The sequence below is a fragment of the Atractosteus spatula genome, chromosome 7 (genome assembly GCF_055471065.1).
Source record: "Atractosteus spatula isolate fAtrSpa1 chromosome 7, fAtrSpa1.hap1, whole genome shotgun sequence".
Taxonomy (NCBI): domain Eukaryota; kingdom Metazoa; phylum Chordata; class Actinopteri; order Semionotiformes; family Lepisosteidae; genus Atractosteus; species Atractosteus spatula.
Window position 1 is genome coordinate 7892429 of NC_142712.1, and position 18678 is coordinate 7911106.

The window sequence follows — 18678 nt, forward strand, 5'->3', positions numbered from 1 at the left end:
AAATTAATAGAAAGCTTTCCCAACATAGTCATTTATGTGACCTGAAATCATGCAAGGATCTAATGTTTTGAAGAATGTAGTTCATACTTTATCAGGTTTTTTTCAATGTAGGGTTCAGATACATTAAGACCTGAAGCCGCAGTGTAGGTAAAACAAAATCTCAGTTTGCTAATTCAAGCAAATTAAATGAGTAGTGTATTCACACTTCAGTAAATACAAGGCTGAGAAAAAGGAATAAGTTATTTAAAAAAAACTAAATTCACATGCCATTCATTGACGTCTCCCAAGTACGAATAATGTGACATACAATACTTGCTAAAGGCTTTGATTCAAAGGAGAAAGGGCATGGACTCTGGGGATTTTGTCTAAGAAAGCAGCACAAATAATCTGAAAGTGGAGTGTAAAAGTCACATTATGTATCTTCTTCCAGATCTCAGGACTCCATAAAGAGATGAAGCAGGAACTTCCTATTGTGTCCAGCTGAGTTCCACCCAAAACATTATGTTAAATAAGCCAGGTTGGTCTGTGTTCAGTATCACACAAAGACCTCTTCTGTTTAGAAGTCAATTATACTTTCTAGAACACACACACAAAACGTTTACTGAAAGATAAACTAGAGACAAAAATAGTGACAGCCTTAATCTGTATTTTGTATTTCTTCATTATTTGAAAAGATCTAAGGTCAATACCTGTAGCATTTGGGCTGTAGACATATATAAATGGAATGCATTACACATTTATCATTCGGGATTGTGGCAGGACAATTGTGTGTTTCTGATTAAATAGTGGAGAACTTAAACACAGTTGCAGAGATAGTCAAGCAGGTGTGAATAAAGTTGTATATAGGGAAGGTGGTACAGTAGTTTAGGTAAGGATCTTATCAGAATAGCCTAAAAGTTTCTATAGAAATACCTACTGCACATTCTCTATAGAAAGGTATACTGTATCTATAGGTTTACTATAGTAAGAAGCGAAGGTATCTTACAAGCATGCTCATGGCTCACTGTGTTACGCCTAAGCAAGTTCCTAAACTATTGTTTTGTCCTTTAAGGGGAAAATGGTATGTCCTGCTTTTAGTGATTCTGTAGCAGCAGATGTTAATGTCATAGTTCTATCCCTTTGTTTCTTTGAGACACTTTGGATTAAAACAGTAGGTAAATATCTAATTAAAAAATGGCTTGACAGGGGTTAAAAACTCTGGAGTACCATTGGAAGGAAAAACTTCAAACCAGTGTTTAATTATTTAAAACATTTATTTCAAAATACTGCAGCACAGGCACATTACCAACTAGTGCAACATATGAGGTAATCTAAGTGCAGATGGGCACACTAGCTGGAAAACCAACTACTTTATCAAATTTACAATGAAAATGCAAAACCAGAATGAATGTGGCCCGACTTTATTTTTATGTGACGCATAACAACGTGCCATTCAAGCTCATTTAATTCTACTTCAATTCAAGAAACATGCTAATTAGGTTAAAGGAAAAAAAAAATATTCTTCTAAATCTTTTAAAGAAAAGCCTACACTTATTATAGATGTTGTAAATGGTTTTAAGGGTATAGTGTTTTCAAGATGAAGTTTTTTGTTAACTGAGGAATAGTTGTGAAGGATCGTCAAGGTAATCACTTGTAAGAGTTGACTTCAGCTTTTCAGTATTAAACACAGGGGTCATTATTCTTAGTATTTACTTTAAGATGATCAGAGGTGTCTTTACTGGTGTTTTAACCTAAACAAAGCTGATACACTATTGGTAAGAGTGTGTGATGGTGCATGTACCTCCTCAGATTTAATGTGATTGTCTATAAAGGTTACAGATTAAGTAATCTAATTCGATCTTCTATACCTACAATAAAAAAAAACACAGATTGGTATGTGACCAGTTGATTTACATTTTACAACATTATTTATCTGTGGTTGTGTCTTTGACCCTAAACCCTGCAATGGAAATAGAAAATAAGAAGCTGAGGTATTGAACATATTTACTTCTTACCTGCTGATCCAGGAAATAATTTTCTGTTATTTCAACATTCAGGTATTTGTATAAAACAATCTTCTGCTCTAGCCGTGGGTTAAACGATAAAACAAATAAACAGCAGTATTCACAACTACAGTACGGATGTACAATACGCCGCTGTTGTAATCACATAATAGGGTCTCTTGTCTACATTACATCATATCAGGACTTACACTGAGAAAACAAAACAAATGATTTCTGTTTTTTATAATAATATATTGTAACGAACCCAAACAAGTTCGTTTTAGAAAAACAAAAACATTAACACCAAAAGTGAGTGTCAGTTGAAGACGGGGTTCCTGGTTCCAGACAGCACTGCAGAGTTGTGCTGCTTCCCTTTGAGCAAGGTGAGGGAGAGGATGAAGAAAGAAAAGCTCATGACTCCTAGAATTATGACACCAGAGATCAGAGCGCTTGTCACTGAATTCAACTGGAAGGCCGGGCCGTTTAGCTGTGCTGAAACAAAATTAGAAAGAACTCGTAAATTGAGGGTTAACTAAAGAGCATAATTCACAAGCCTATAATTGTTACTAAAGTATTATGATACAAACATTAGTTAATAAAACTGTTTCTGTGATTTCTCTTATACTGTATACGTATACAAACAGTGTACGTGGGAATTCCACAATTTCAGTGATTACATTTTACTTGACTAAGGTTGTCACCAAGCATTTTTTTCACAGTTTGTAAATGTAGTATTGATATATTCTGGGCCTTGGTGAACTGTGTTAAGATCTAGTATTGATTTTTAAAGGACTTCTGAAAAGAATGTAAACAAACTTTCTGGTGATATTGTGTTGTTAATTATGTGATGCTCTTCTCACACACAACACAATGGCTTACCTAGCTGTGAGTTGTTGGTTGGAGTTTCATCTGTAAAAGAGGATTAAATTAAATCATCATTAAAATCATTCATGATTTGCTTTTGACAGGCATTCATAAACTTTGAAAGAATTTTAACACATTCAGAATTCATGGAAATGCACTATAAGGGAATTTTCACTCTATCTTTACCCTCTATATCTGAGAGACAAGGATTTTCCAGTTACCTGTTCCTTATTAAAACTGTTTGTCCATGCATTTGTAAAACAACAGTTCTAGTATTACAGGTGGAATCAACATACAGTTGTTATGATGCAGAGGTAAAATGGAAAAAGTCATGTCTGCTGGACAGGCTGTGGAATCCAATTGCTTGATCCGAGTGAAGGCACATGGAGATATTAGAGCTGGCGGAGATAGCCCAACAGAATCAGTACAGCGAAGGCAGGTGTAGACTGACGAGCAAGATATGCGCTTAGCAGCTGGACTGATCAGAGACTAAGGGCAGCTAATGGGGCAAGCTGGAAAGCAGACGTTCGGCACAATGCTGGGCTAAAGTGATGATAAATAACAGATGGGGAGCTGGATCGCAGCGCAGTTTGGAAAAAGGCTGAGAGAGATCAGGCAGGTTATCCTTCTCTGTAGCGGACTAGTTGTGCTGCAAACACTTCCCTAACAGAAGGAAGCTCAATGACAGAGCACTGGACCGGGTTTGAATATCCTGGGCTAAATGGGATGATTACCCGTTAAGTGGGGACAGGTGGCTGGGACAACTGGCCCAAACGATCCCTCATGGGAGGTGTGACCTCTCATGCAAATGTGGCTGAGCTCCCCAAGTTCTGGCTCTCCCAGGCATTAAAATAGCGATACAGAAAGTGCCCCAGTTCTATGATCGTTCCCAAAGCATTATATATTGCACAGATGTGAATGTCCCATAATGTGTTCCATAATCATCCAGCTATAACGAGAGCCACACTTTATTCTTTTCTTTCTAAATGGCTCACTAGAACTAGCAGCACCTTGAATCCTAATGTGCGAAAGAAAGGTAATGGGGCTGAAACATATGCAAAAAGAAACAGCTCTTTTAGACCTTGTTGATGAAAGTTAACACTTCAGGATCTCAACAAAACTGCTCCATCTGAACAGCACTCTTCAGGCGGAGGATGCACATACCACTTCTGGTGATAATTGGACCAGCTGTGATGACTGCGTTTCCAGAGGTGCTCTGAGGTTTGGGGGTCACCTTCTCTGAAAGATCTCGTTTCTTTCTGCTACCACAGATCTGTTATCAAGGTGTGATGTTAAAATGAAAGAATCACATTAAATCATGTACTATATAAAAAGAGGTAAAGAAAGACTTGGGGGCGCTTATTTGCATTTTGAATCTATGGTATAAAACAGTATCACATAGAAATCAAAAGACATGTGATGTAAGGTCCCTGGTTCATAAAATAAGTATGATGAAGTCACTGGTCAACAAATGAATCATAGTACCATAATGGTGATGGGTTCTGATTAATAGTTTAACAACAACAATGCACATTATTATTATTATTATTATTATTATTATTATTATTATTATTATTATTATGATGATTTACAGTATACTATTAAAACCTGTGTTTTTAGTTTCTTACTGGCATGAGTAAAGGGCAGTCATCTGCCTTGCAGAGCTTGGTGACACAATGTAGAAACACCGTTGACATTTTCTGGTTTTTGTGCTTGACAAATCGGAACACTTCAAAGGAAAAACGGCCCATTTGACTTTTACCATTTTCAATAACTGTCGTTTGTGGGTCTTTGTCACAACTATTTCAAGGGAAAAGAAGAGAAATAGAAAATCTGGTGACTGCAGTTCTCAAACACACACAAACAAAGTACAAATACCCTGCTCTTATTATGATTTACACTTATGAGTGCCACTTCTACACACATAAAAGGTTAATGCATCATTAAAAATCTGCTAGTTAGCATTAGTTAATAATAATAATAAACTTTATTTTATATAGCGCCTTTAAAGGTGGCTTCTCAAAGCGCTTTACAGGATGACAATAACAATAAATAAGAAGAATACAACAATAAATAAGGAGAATACACAAGATAAGACACAATTACAATTACAACAATACAACAATAACAATAGAGGAGACCGTGGATGGTGGTACTAAGAAGAGCAGAGGGGTGAAGAATGGGACCAGTTAAGAAAAGGCTTTTCTGAAGAAGAAGGTTTTGAGTCTGGATTTGAAGGAGTTTAGAGAAGGTGACTCTCTGATATCCGTGGGCAAAGAGTTCCAGAGCTTGGGGGCATAACAGGAGAAGGACCTGTCACCCATACAATGTAGACGGGCTTGGGGGACAGTAAGGAGGGCAGAATTTGAAGAGTGGAGGTTGCGAGGTGGGGAGTAGGGCGATAATAGTTCAGACAGGTATTGAGGTGCCAAGCCATGTAGAGCCTTATAGTTACACTACATACTGTATAACAGAATTCTGTAATATATAGATGTTTTAATTACCTAAAGAAAAGGTCATATCGAAGTTCATCACTGGGATTTCCAGAAGGAGTTGTATAACAGTAGTCCATCATAACATTCCATCTGTTGAGTGATTGAAATAATTATAGGATTATTTTTTTTTGCCAGAAACAATAGAGTTCTTAGTGGACTTGCAGTTATGGGCTCATTTAGGCACTAGAGCCTCATGCCAGGATAGGAATGGAATAAAACTGCACAATACTGAAAGCTGTCACTAGGATTTTTCTTGGTTATGTACTGACTCTTTTGGGATATGGGCTTTTATAATGCTTTTTGTTGCATTTGGCAGTCAGAGTCAGTCCAGAGAGTATAGTAACTAGATTGTGTGGAAAGAGACATCTGGTGCCACTGTATCATAATGGATTGGATAAGGCAGAGTTTAATGGCAAAACGGTCCATGCTTGCTATATAAGGGACTGTCGCACAGCTGTTTCCCTTGTGGTAGAACTATTTAAAAACATGAGAAGCTTTTCTGTTTTGGGACATTCTGAGGTTACGGATACAGAAAAATAACATTGGTCTAGACTGCAGCAGCATCGAAATATGTCATAAAATACAAGAGGGCAGTTGCAAAGTGAAGGAAGAATGGCTGATATGAAAACGATATGCGTAAAATCTAGAGCAAATGGAGGCAGTTTTAATTTTTTTAATCTGTCTCTTACACTATGTGAAGTGCAATACAGCCTTCATGTTTTTAAAAACAGTTTGCTGGTTCTCAGAAACAGAGCACCCAGGTATTTCTGTTCATTCTGCACTTGGAGAGCAAAGAGAATGAACAGCCTCTGTAACTTTCTTAAAATTGTGAGATATAGCTGTAACCTTAATTTAAACAAGCAACATAAGAGCAAAAAAGTACTGTATTGCTTACAAATGGCATTAATAATCTTAAAAATAAACACCACGTTGGAAAAAAATATGACACTGAACTAGTATTTTTTACTGATGATGTACACTGTTACCTCCTGTCGAGATTGGTGGCTTTCACTGCTGCAAACACCTTAGTCTTTAGTGTCAACCCGGCCATTGGTATGGAGAGCTGTTGTGCGTACGTTGAGTCCTGGAAACAAAATACAACCAAGATTGAACATTGAGGACAAATATTTTTTTCTGCAATTTTAAGATATTAATGTCATTTGTATTTATTTTTGCATACCTACATATTTTAAACAATGGCTTCTTTCCATTGTAAGATATTGCTATTTTGCACACGTTTATTTAAGACTTGCATTTCTTTTAGCTGAGGATATTTTTTGTGATCCAATAGTTTCTCATTTATATTGATTTTTTATACACTTAGAACATACAGTAGATGTATTTTTAATGTTTCATTCATAAGGTTTTTTTTTCTGATCAAATGTGTTTCATTTTAAAACCAGAAGAGATTTTATAAAATTCAGCTTCAGAGATTTCTTGTAAGAGAATTTAACCACGAGCTGCTGTTTTCTTCAGTGGAAATTTGCATTTCATCTCTCCAATGTGCTTCACAGATGTATTACAAAATAGTCTGTCAGATGCTTTCAACATTTTCATCTGCTGTGCTTAGCTTTTTAATATGTACTGCAAAAATGCTAATTTATCTAATGGTGAATTATAATGGCTAGCCTTAACAACAGAAACTGATGCATTTTAATACTTATAAATTCTTCACTTACATTGTACAGGAGTAAATTCAAGGTGCTTAGAAAAGTACCATTGTTTTCCTTCACAGATATAGCAGCAGATGACCTGTTAAAAAAATACCCTAATTTTAAATCTTAAAATATTATCTTAAAATGTTCAGTTTGGGAAAAAAAACTAATTTTAATTTACTTTAGACCTATTTTCAGTCATAGATATTCAAACAGGTAGGAAAAATTATGAATTACAACATCAAAAACAGATAAGAAGAATTGTTAATTTTAAGGACTCTAAAACTTTAATTTACAGTTTAAACTTCACTATAAATATTTAATGTAGGAAAGAAATAAAAAAATAAAAATGAAAAATGTTGAATAAACCTTCTGCTTTGTGGTTATTCTGGTAAAAATGTTCATTTTCAATTTGACCATTTTAACAATTCTCTAATAATTACTATATGCTTGTATGCTTGGCTATCTGGTTTCTGGAAAATTACACAGTACATCATTGTACCATCCAATACTATACTAAGATTAACTTATTTTAACTCTTCTTTGAAAAAAAGAATAAATTCAATTTAAGAAATAAAAGCCTCAAGTATATCTCAACAACATAAGACTATCTATACTTGTAGCATTATCCTCCAGTTTTAGATGAAAGTTTTTCTTTTTTAGCTTCTGATTTTTTATTTTTAATATTTCAATTTAAACCTTAATTTTGGTATTCTGTGATGCGTCTGTGGATTATAAATAAAAAGAAAGAACAATGGGCATTGCATTTGGTCTCACAGGTTGAAAGGCCAATTGTAGTTTTGGAAATTTGAAAATTGAAAATTTCTTGAATTTTCAGCAGAACAGACTTACGAAGCTAGTTGAGTGTTGTTGACCAGATACTCCAAAGGATAGCTGCAGCTGAATTTGTACAGCAGTCCAGGCAGGTAACTGATAATTGTTGGTGGATCGGGGGTGTCAATATATCCTGATATATTCCCAATCTGCACCAAGGACAGATTTCCAAAGGCATTCATGCCCTGGGCTGAGGAAACCTGCAAGAAAATTGCAAAAATATCCTGAAGCCCCACTCTGTAACTATGCTATTCTGCAACTCTGCTGACTCACACTCACACTAACAGCCATTGACAGACAGAATAAAATCTTCCAGCAAATTATCCCATTAAACTAATCCACCCCAATGATTCCCATCCTAATCCTTTAATAGTCGGTCACGACAATGTACATCAGGGACACATATTCCCTCACTGACGCCAGAACACAACCTAAAGAAAGAGGCCCTCATATTTAATAGCATTTCTTTTTACAGCAACCGGCTTTTCCACCCACCTTTAAAAACCTGCTGATACTAAAAGCGAACAAAAGAAATTCCGTCTTTCCCATACTTTCTCTTAAATGATCGCAAAATGCCGTTTTGCTCTTAACGATGAATGGTCAATGAAAATGGACAGCGTCGCCCCTGCACGCGTGCCACGGATGTCGTAAAACAGTCTGCACTGAACTCTTATTCTTTCCCTCTTTAGTGTGCTGCATTTGCACAGGCTGTAACCTGGGGGCCGTGCAGCTCTTACCACCAGAGAGTTGTCACAGGATTCCAGAGTGTTCAGGCTGATGGTAAAGAGAACCACTGTGGGGAAGGTGTTGTTGTTGATAAAGCCCCGGCAGTGGGCATCTCCGTGGCGACCATTGAGGGCCAGGTCGGCATCAGTGTACCCAGAGAAGAGCACTGGGCAAAAGTTAATCTTCAGGGTAATCGTCTGCACCCCGCAATACACACTAATATCCCGCTCAGCTGAAGATGGGAGAAATTGGTTAATGCTTCAGCAATCAATTTTTGCTAAATTGCAGCTAGAAAGCTTTATGTCTCTGTGGATGCTGTGTCATTTTCTGTTCAGTGTCAATTCACTCCCTGGGATATTTAATACAGCTGTTCATAAGATATTAAAAAATAGTTTTCTTTTCACCAAGTTTTCTTGTCTCGAAAGTTATCTGACTCACATATGGTTAGAACAGAAGGCATATTAATAAACACCAATTAATTCATACAGTTAGCGTTTTCTGTATTCTGCTACAAACTGATCGAACCAAAAAGGAATAAAAATAATACTTAAAATATCAGAAAAGAGAAGACGTTTTGTTTGCCTTACCAGGGAAGCGACTGTGGTGGTTGGCATCGCAGTTGTACCCATTGAACTGTGCACCGACTGAAAGAGCCTTACTTATAAGTAGGATAACCAAACATATTTGTTCCATTGCAGCACCTAAAGGAAAAGAAGACATTAGTGTTTCTTTTTCATAGGTATGTTTCATCCATCCAAGAAATATTTCAGAGAGCTGAGATAAACTAAGATATGGAATGGCAGTACCATTGTGTAAGCATCTTCATAGCTGCTGGATCACATTGAGAAAATTTAAAACTAATTTTGTGACATGCTGCCGATTTCTGTCTGAAAACCTTTGGCTTGCTTAGGAAACTAAATTCTTCTGAATTTGGCTGTGTGTAGTCCATTTCTATTTCATTTATGCCTTCAGTTTTCCGAAGCTGAGATAGGCGCTGTATTTTAGGAGAACAGAAATGTGAGCCAGAATATTAATAAAAGAATGAAACATGGATCCTGTCGTTTTTTCCCTGCTCTGTTTGCTTCTTTGGCTTGGCATTAAGTATTATCCTAAATAATAGATGTCAAGCACATCATCAATAACATTTTTTTTTATTTTAAAACAAATTGGTTGTCAGTTTTTGCTTTGTTTGCCATCCAAAAGCTCCTTTATTTCCCAAATCCTTTATCACCATCTGATAAGCCAGCTTGGAGCTGGGAAACAATTAGGTAAGATGGATGGCATTGGCTAACACAGTGACTTTAAGATCAGTTTTTGCGGCTAAATCAGTTGAGGCAGCCCTGCCAGCAGCCAGGAAAAAAACCTGTAAACGCTTTCACTTACCCTGTACCCTGGAAGACGGCTATTCAGCGGTTCTCCATGTGCTTTGGGCTCCTGCATGTGATCGAATGGTCAGCGCTGCAGACCTACAAACAACAAGGAACATAGGTCCCAGGAAGAAAACATAAGGAGTCATTATTTGAACACTTCAACAAAAAAGGGTTGTCTGGGAGAACATGGGAAAGTCCATCAAACTTCAATGTATTATACAAATCTTTTCACAGGCCCAGAAACATGAGGAGGTTCTGCAGTTTCCCACTCATATCCTTTCTGTTTGATTTTCCTCTGTCAACACACACAAACGGTTTGACGCTGCAAGAGGTCAATTTCGGGGAATTATCTTTTCATCGGCTGTTGGAGTGAGCTGGTCCGGTGAATGAAGCAGGCATTCTTTTGCCTTTTGGAGCTAATCTGCGCTGAGGTTTGTTTGAGTGCTTTTGACGCTTGGTGTCCAATAGCCCCATCAGCACATTTCATTTGCCCTCTGCCTGTGGCTGAGAACTCACAGAACTCTTCGCTGACTCAGGGTGGATCGTACTGCTGTTTCGCGCAAAGCGAACTAATTTGAAGTGCATACATTTCTGACAGATTATGCCATTGACTTTCTCAGCTGGTACCAAAATTCAAATTATAAGGTTACATATATATGTTTCTTTGGAGTTGTTTCTTAGGAATAATACAGTGAAATGAATCTAATTATCTTCAAGAGCTGTATAACCTACCCATCCATTTTCTAACCTCTTTATCTAAAACAGGGCCACAGGGAAGTCAGCACCTACCAAGCAATGGGTACTGGGCAGGATAAATCCTGTACACCAGTCCATTGCAGGGCACATACACACACAGCAATACTCACATTCACACCAGGGCCAATTTTCCCAAAAGCCAATTAACCTACCACCAAGCCTTCAGACTATGGGAGGAAAACTGGACATGCAGAAAAAGTGGAAAACATACAAACCCTACACAGATAGCACCCCAGGAATTGAATCCACATGCTCCAAGGCAGCAATGCTAACCACTGTGCCACCATGCTTCCTTACCTCTTTTATAAACCAGCCAAAATAGGTTGTTGATTTGTACCGAGCACTGAAAAATGTACAGTCTGGGCCTTAATGTCCTATTCTCATCCCATAATTGTACTTCAAAACAAAAACCTGGTAAAGATAAATGTGGAAATACACCGCCTGAAAATAAGATGAGAGCAAAAAACAAACAGGATGAAAAACACTACCAAACAATCCATATACAGTATATGGATAATGAAAATAATAATGATAATGATCATGAAAATGCTACAGTGTAGCCATACTACACTTTTTCAATACTTTGCACTAAGAAAAGAAATACTTGCACAAAGCAAATTCCTACAGCATCCGTGCTAGAAAACAGAACAACAATGAATGCCAGTGTTGTTTTGTTTTCTAAAGTCCTTTTTCCTCCCATTAATATATGGTTATTAATGGGAACACCTGAAGAAGGCTCCACGGCCGAAACGTTGTGTTCTCTTTCTTCTTTTTTTCAGCATGGAATAAACCTATTACTTGTTCCGTTATCAGATGGACTGGGGCTGTAGAAGTCAAAGTTAAATGGTCAATGGTATTTTGCAGGATCTTCCTTTCTTGCTGCATACAGCATTGTGAGATTGATTGCTCCCAGTTTCAGGGCGTGCAAATGGCATGGTCACACTCTACCAACATAATCACGCAGTAAATACTGCAGTAAATATGTTACAACGTGTGAATCAAGAATTTTATGGTTTTGGCCAAACTGTTGTTAATACCTGAGGAGAGAATAGTAACTTAATTAAATTAACCTAATAACCACCTCTAGATTACAGTACCAGAGCATATTGTGTTTTTTTTTTATTTTCACTTGATTAATCTTCTAACGTTGGTGTGCAATTATGCAGTGGACTACAACTTCACATTATGGTACAGGGAAGAGCAAGAGTGGGAGCTGTGTGGCCTGCATCACATTCAGGGGTTTTTCCTTTCATTCTCATGTGCTCCTTGCAGATCTTCATGTGTGTTTCAGATTAGTTTGCATAATTGTGTCAGTGATTTAAAGTTTAGAAAAACAGTTTGGAAAAAAAATTGTCAATGATTTAAAGATACCACTTAAATGTTAATTCTTCAGGAAAGAAAGATCATCTCTTACTCTGCTGGTAGAACCCCTTCGATTAACATTTAATAATCTTTAAAGGACGTGTATATAATCTTCTTCCCCATGCTAATTATTCCGCTATTAACGTTTTGACCTCAATCAGTCACATTAACGGCCAGACTAATTCTTAAATAACTCTAGATGTGCCACCCACAGGGATGTATCCCTGGCTCAGCTGTTTTGGATTACATCAGTGAAAATAAAGACAGAAATTCTGAGTTTTTCAGCAGTGCCTGACAATACACTCTGTTCTAATATTATCTTGGGTGTGTCCTGATTCAGTTCTTAATGTTGGTCAAGAAGTATTTTGTCCTATTTAATCAAATTCAGATTTTCAATTGACACCAACAGGGTCAAGAAGAATGAAAATATGCCAGGGCTGGATTTTAAAACTTACTGAAACTTAAATTGATATTGTAATGACCATGCTTATATTCGGGTAATGTTTCTCCTTAACAAAAAAGGCCTGATCATCTTTTATCTAAGATGAAATCAATACAGACTCAGAGTCTCCAGAAAAATATCGTCATCTGATATTAAATAGGTTGTGGGTAATCACTTTCCTTTTTATGAATGAAAGGGCATTCCTCTTCCCTTTTGTTCCTAACGATAATGAATTAAATGTCAATGCTTGCCTTACGTGCAAGCAGTGGGTATGGTATAAAATACCCAATTACTAAAGCGTCATATCCAAGTTTTTAAAAATACATTTTGATACATTTCGTGACAAGTTTTTTTGGTTAGCTTGTGAAATGCTCGTGGGATTCAGCTATGAAGAAATGCTCCTTAAGGTAACTGTTCAGTGAAATTGTTGCATTTTGAACTGATATTTCTGTTGATGATCAGTATACTTTTCATTTGAATAAAAAGCAAATAGAAAGAATCTCCACTTAGAGTAAAAATGTTTATATTTAAATTGTTGTCTCATAGCACAGTGCTCTAATAAGAACAGGCAACTATTTTTAGAGAAAAAAAAAGTAAATTTGCTGGTTAGAAATAATAGGTAGTAAGACCAATGAAGAAAGTTCAAAACTTGAAATGACAAACTCAAAATACACGTAAAAGACGCAATAGTTTACTTTCACGGAAAACACAATAGGTTTTTTGAGGCACTTTATAATGAAAATACCAAGGGATAGAAACCAATAAATGGTAACTGCAGAAAAATTTCAGGACTGTTGGTTTAATGTGCAGTAGGAGATATATAAAACTATCACTAATAGCCTTTTTATGTATACATTTTCACAAACAATCAACCCCAGCTTACTGCTTTGCCATTTGCTGAGGATAATGAGATCCTGATTCTGTTTCAAAGAACTCGTGAGACCCTGTAAACTGATACAAATGATATCACGAATGTGTTCCTTGAAAAAAATCGCAAAGATGGAAGAGAGGGAGAGAGAAAACGACCAGACATGCCTTCTCAGCACTTTACAGATAGAGTGTGCTAAAAGACCTGAATGAGATCCTTCAGACTGACAATCATTGTTACTCACAGAACCAGATCTGTCACAGTTCAACATTACATTCAGTTTCAGATGGAAAGGTTTATGAAAATTTGCAAAATGTAAATGTCTGAATATTAAAATATAAAGATATATTTAATTATGGACATTTTATAATGCGACTCTACCACAAAATAAAAAATATAAGACCAGAAAAGAACATTTATATGTCATACACAAAGTACTAGCTGTGCATTTTTGAGATTTTGTTTTATATTGAATGAGGTTTGAACAGATGTATACTTAATAATGTGGGTCAGACCATCATGTTTAAGAAGTTCCTTTGTGTAACATACCAGACAGAAAAGCCCTTCCAGAACTAAGCTATCTCCCTAGTGGGGAAGCAACAAGACCCCTATTGTTTATACATGAAACACTAGACTTTAATTCAGAAAATATGTTATTCAGAATTGATGCACACATTAGACTGAATCAGTTAGGTTGCATACTGCTTTAAAGTGTCAGAGATCAGCACAGTTGCTAATCTGTGCTGTGACTTAGTACCATGGCATCTGTAGGCTTCTGGGTTGCTTATTTCACTGACAGGACCACTGAAAGGGATCAGACTGTAATTATACAGACCCCCCTCTTTTCTAGGGCTACTGGGACAAGTATGGACTGGACAGGTTTATTGGCTCTGTGGTGTGTTCTTACTGGTTACTATTTGTTTGCTTTTGTTTTGTTTCCCTGGTGTTGTGGTCCGGCTGTTTAGTGAGAGCAACACTAGAAGATGAACACTGTAGCTTAGGGAATAATAAAAATAAACTTCATTATATATAGCACCTTTAACAGTGGCTTCTCAAAGCGCTTAACAGTAGGAGAAACAAGCACACGCTGAGAGGAGACAGCAGAATTGGAGAATTACAGTAAGGGATTGGAATACAGCAGGACAGCAAAGGTGCAGACACAGAACCATTTAGGTGACAGAGCTGGCAGCATTGCAATGGGTGTGTTTCTGACTATGTGCTTCCTATTCCTCATGTTTGTATTTTTAATGTTTTGCAAGAAATGGGGTATTATTCCCTTGTCGGCAAGGAGAGTCACTGATTCCACTTTCTAATTTACTCCCACGGAACCCCCTGTACATATATACATATACAGTATGCCCTAGAGAAATATTGTAATGGGACAAAACAGCTTGGAAACGTCCATAAAGGAATGGGGAAACACACAGGGATGAACTTCCCTGCACAGTCTTTACAAGGTTCTGTCTATTCAAGAAAATGCAAGAGACGGACATTTGCGCATGAAATTGTTGCTCTGAAAAATATACAAATGGTACTGTAAGTGCTGTAAAAGTAATTAAAATCGGAGTAATTTCATAACTGACCATATTAAGTACTTCATGAGTATTGAAATTAAAGGTGTTCAAGTGTCTCTGCTCATTAAAACACAAGGAGAGATGATTAAATATTTGGTTTCTAGGCTCCTCTGCTTGTGTTTGTTAACATAAATACTAAATTATCTCTTTTCCTTCAGGGTATGACCTGATGATTTTCCAGAAGATAATTACTCTGTTTTTTTTTTTGCAGTGGTGTGGAATAATTCCAATCCATATTTGACATTTCCCCTTCTGTTTTCAAAATCGATTGCATTGAGATACCCAGCAATGTATCTAGTAAGCTACCCAAACATGTTGTTAAAGCTGATACCCTGGCATCTTTCAAAAAACAGCTGAATGAGATACTCAGACCAAAGGAATATTTAAAACCAAATTAGCTATATGGACAGAATTGCCTCTTCTTTTTTCCTTGCTGATGTTCTTATGTTCTAACAGTATTTGAACACAATTTCTGACGTTTCTCCCTTTTTCCCTAATTTACTGCTTGTACACTTCTCTCCCCTACCAGATCACTGCAACATACATTTTATTAACAAACCATAAAACAGACAAAGTTCTTAGACTTTCTTATGGCTTCCTGAAATGTTTCTGCTGATAATGCTATGCAGATTCGGCAGTCTTGATACCAACGCATTCTAGAAAACATTTGTAGGAGGCAGAAATATGACTGACATGTAAAGAAATTTTTAAAGAACAAATTAAATTTTAGAAAAAAAACGTAGACATGGCTTGTGTGGCAAATAACATATAATGTTGCTGGTCTTGGCTTTGTATCTTAATTTCAGGCTTTGGTTGAGTCTGTTATTCCTTATCCTGTGGTGCATTTTATTTCACTTGCTGAAGGTGTGCTGAAGCAGTTACTCAGGCAGTGCTACAATGCCCTCTAGTGAGCAGGGAGACAATGCTGAGCCACATGGAATACAGTAGGTTACGTCTTGATTTAAAGAAATAGTATTATTGAATGTTAGTGGCAATATAATAAAACAATATAATGAGTGTATTACCGTTAGTAGTTGCAACCAAATATTATTGTCCCCTGTTTTATTGCGGTCATCCACATACTTCAAAATGGTTTCATTTGAAGTAGAGACACAGTGCAGACTGACCCCCCCATTTCACAATGCTAATGTAATCATGACAGTAATTACAATATGAAGACCAGGACATGTATAAATGATCTAAGTAAGCTCTACTGCAAAGTGCTTGAACTTCTTGATTCTCTTGAATATCTCTAATGACAATGAAGTCAACTTAAACTCTTAAAATACTGTTTGATTCATAGAAAATGCCTTGGTCCTATTATTTAGTTTAGCTACTCAGCTATTTGCAACTACCTGTCATATAGAATAACCGGCTTATTCCAAATTAGTTTAGAATAAGTCTTGACAGATTTTGTTGTTTGATCAATACCTCATCTGCTTGGATGCATCATTTATTTTTTATTAAAATAATATATATATATTTTATATTTTTGTTTTTATATTTTTTGTATCCAAACTAGGTAAGTCACCAACTTTATACCACTCTTTATTAGATGACCTATAGGGAAATGAATCTATAAATCGACTCCACAGAGACTATATGATCTTGAAGCCAACCAGAGAAACATGTAAGCTAAGCTAGAGTCTTACGGTATCTGACAAACATTAAAAAATAAGATACAAATAAATATACATAATAAAAATAAAACACTAGTTTTGTGATTTTCAAAATATTATTTTGAACCTCAACAGATTTTGGTTGTCATAGTGAAGTAGTTAAAGACTGAGAATCTTCTACCTTTCATTAGAAATCAAATTTATTGACATGCTTTAGCATTTACAGTCATATTGGTTTGAAGTGTATTGGTAGGTTATAAATATAAAAATCCTACAGGCACAGGCACAGCTGTGGTATTTACTAATCTGTAGATTTGCTGTATTTGTAGTTACTTTTCTTCACACAGGACACCCATATAAGACATTCCTATTCTTCAATCCGGTTTTGCAGCACAAACAGTTGTTCATTGAAACAATTAAGTTAAGACAAAAACGAAATTATATGCAAATACGAAATTACATTCTTTATGCTTTTAAGAGATTTCTTAAATCTAAAGAATTATGATGTGTCATTAATCCCTGATTTAATTATTTTCAATTTGTACACAAAGTAAACAAAAAGCATTTGAAGGACATTGTTTTATAGCAAATATTACTTTTACTTTTACTAAATTAAACCACTGAATTTCATTATTAGGAAGGAGTGCTCTAAACGTTTTGAAGCATTTCTAAAGATAAATGAAGAAAAATGATATGGCCATATGATAGAAGAAAATGTACATTACATTACATTTGCTTTTAAATTATTTTTTGAATAGTTTTGAACTTGTGATTTCTTCCAGAAAATGATTAATTCATGCAACTAGTGATGAATCTTTTAAATTGAAAAAAATATTTTAATTGAACCTCTACAGAACTTAAAATAAGTCTATAGTTCTGTTTAAATTGCTCATGTAGTGTGATCAAACATTTCACAACAGCCTTTAGGTGTGATTCCTAGATCTTGCCACAAGATGGCCATGCATTACATTAGTAATGTAAGCACTGTAAATAAAAATGTTGATGCTTGTGATGATCCTGGACCCTTGTGAAAAATTATAAGCTAGTCTTTAATGCTACTTCTTAATGAAATTGATATCTGTCTTATTTAAATTGGGTACATGTTTGCATAGTATGGGACTGTCTCCACATGAATATAGTCACTGTGTTAAAGATTAAATGCATTATAATTAAAACCACAAAGAATAGGCAGTCAACATACAATTTGTAGTGGATGGGGAAGTCCAACAGTTTTCACATTATAGTTTGGAGTTACATATTTAAGCTTCATGGCTCATCTGGCTGGAGCATATCACATTTTCTGTAGTGTTACGTGGATACAAGCACTCCCTAGATGGAAGGCTGGCTCATTTAGCATAAACCTGATTATATTCAGCTGAGTGGACTGCAGCATTCAGGCAAATTTTGTAACCCCTGTGCTGGACCTGTTCAGCACTGCTTTGGGAGTCAGGTTGATGCTGTTAGTATAGTTTTAGGTGTCCCCTCGGCCCTCCTTACAAGAATCCCCAAATGAATGTGCCAGAATGGTGTTAGAGAACACTGGTGCAATCATTTGAATGAGATGTTAATCCTTGTGGTCATTGAAGATCCCATGGCACTGTAAGAGCAGGGGACTTAACCCTGGAGTCCTGCCTAAATCAAATTTCTCCTCAACTTCTGCTGATGGAGAACAAACTCTACCTGCCTGATCTAAAGGGTAGTGAACAGGCAGAGAATGGCTACCTTATACCCAATAGGTGGGTGCACAACATCAGAGGAGGATAAAGTAGCACACAAACAAAGATAAGCATGTTACAGAGTGTTACGTCACCCTGGAGTGCAACTCTCCTCTGTCAGAAGAATGGTAATGTATGGTTCTTGAGTGGCTAAATCGCAGCAGGGGAAGAACTATATGCATCACATATGCAAAGATGATCTTTATTACTATGCACAAACATTACGTGCGTGCTTCGGAGAGCTCATTATCTTCTTTTTTTTTTAAGCAGACTTTGTGTTTTTACAGTGAAAGATCCCTTTTACTCCCAGCATGAATGCCAGCTGAGCTCAACTGAAGCCTCTTTAGTTTGCTTGCACATATGCCCCTCTGATCATTTAAGTAGTTCCCAGGGCAGACCCAATGGAAAACCGGCCC

General features: G+C 36.4%; 1 protein-coding gene across 2 annotated transcripts; it reads right to left on the bottom strand.

Annotated features, from left to right (window-relative positions):
- Nucleotides 1-2298: 2298 nt before the first annotated feature.
- zpld1a (zona pellucida-like domain containing 1a) lies at nucleotides 2299-9273 on the bottom strand. Of its 2 annotated transcripts, XM_088921947.1 has the most exons (10): nucleotides 9144-9273; nucleotides 8568-8788; nucleotides 7849-8030; nucleotides 7021-7093; nucleotides 6328-6425; nucleotides 5351-5431; nucleotides 4475-4646; nucleotides 4011-4119; nucleotides 2862-2891; nucleotides 2299-2474 (listed from the first exon to the last, which is right to left on the bottom strand). In XM_088921947.1, exons 1-10 carry the CDS (start codon nucleotides 9247-9249, stop codon nucleotides 2299-2301), a joined length of 1248 nt encoding a protein of 415 aa, XP_088778073.1. In that variant the 5' UTR covers nucleotides 9250-9273. The 2 variants fall into 2 exon arrangements, with proteins under 2 accessions (XP_088778073.1, XP_088778072.1); XM_088921946.1 differs by lacking the exon at nucleotides 5351-5431 and having other exon boundaries at nucleotides 9144-9249.
- Nucleotides 9274-18678: the final 9405 nt, after the last annotated feature.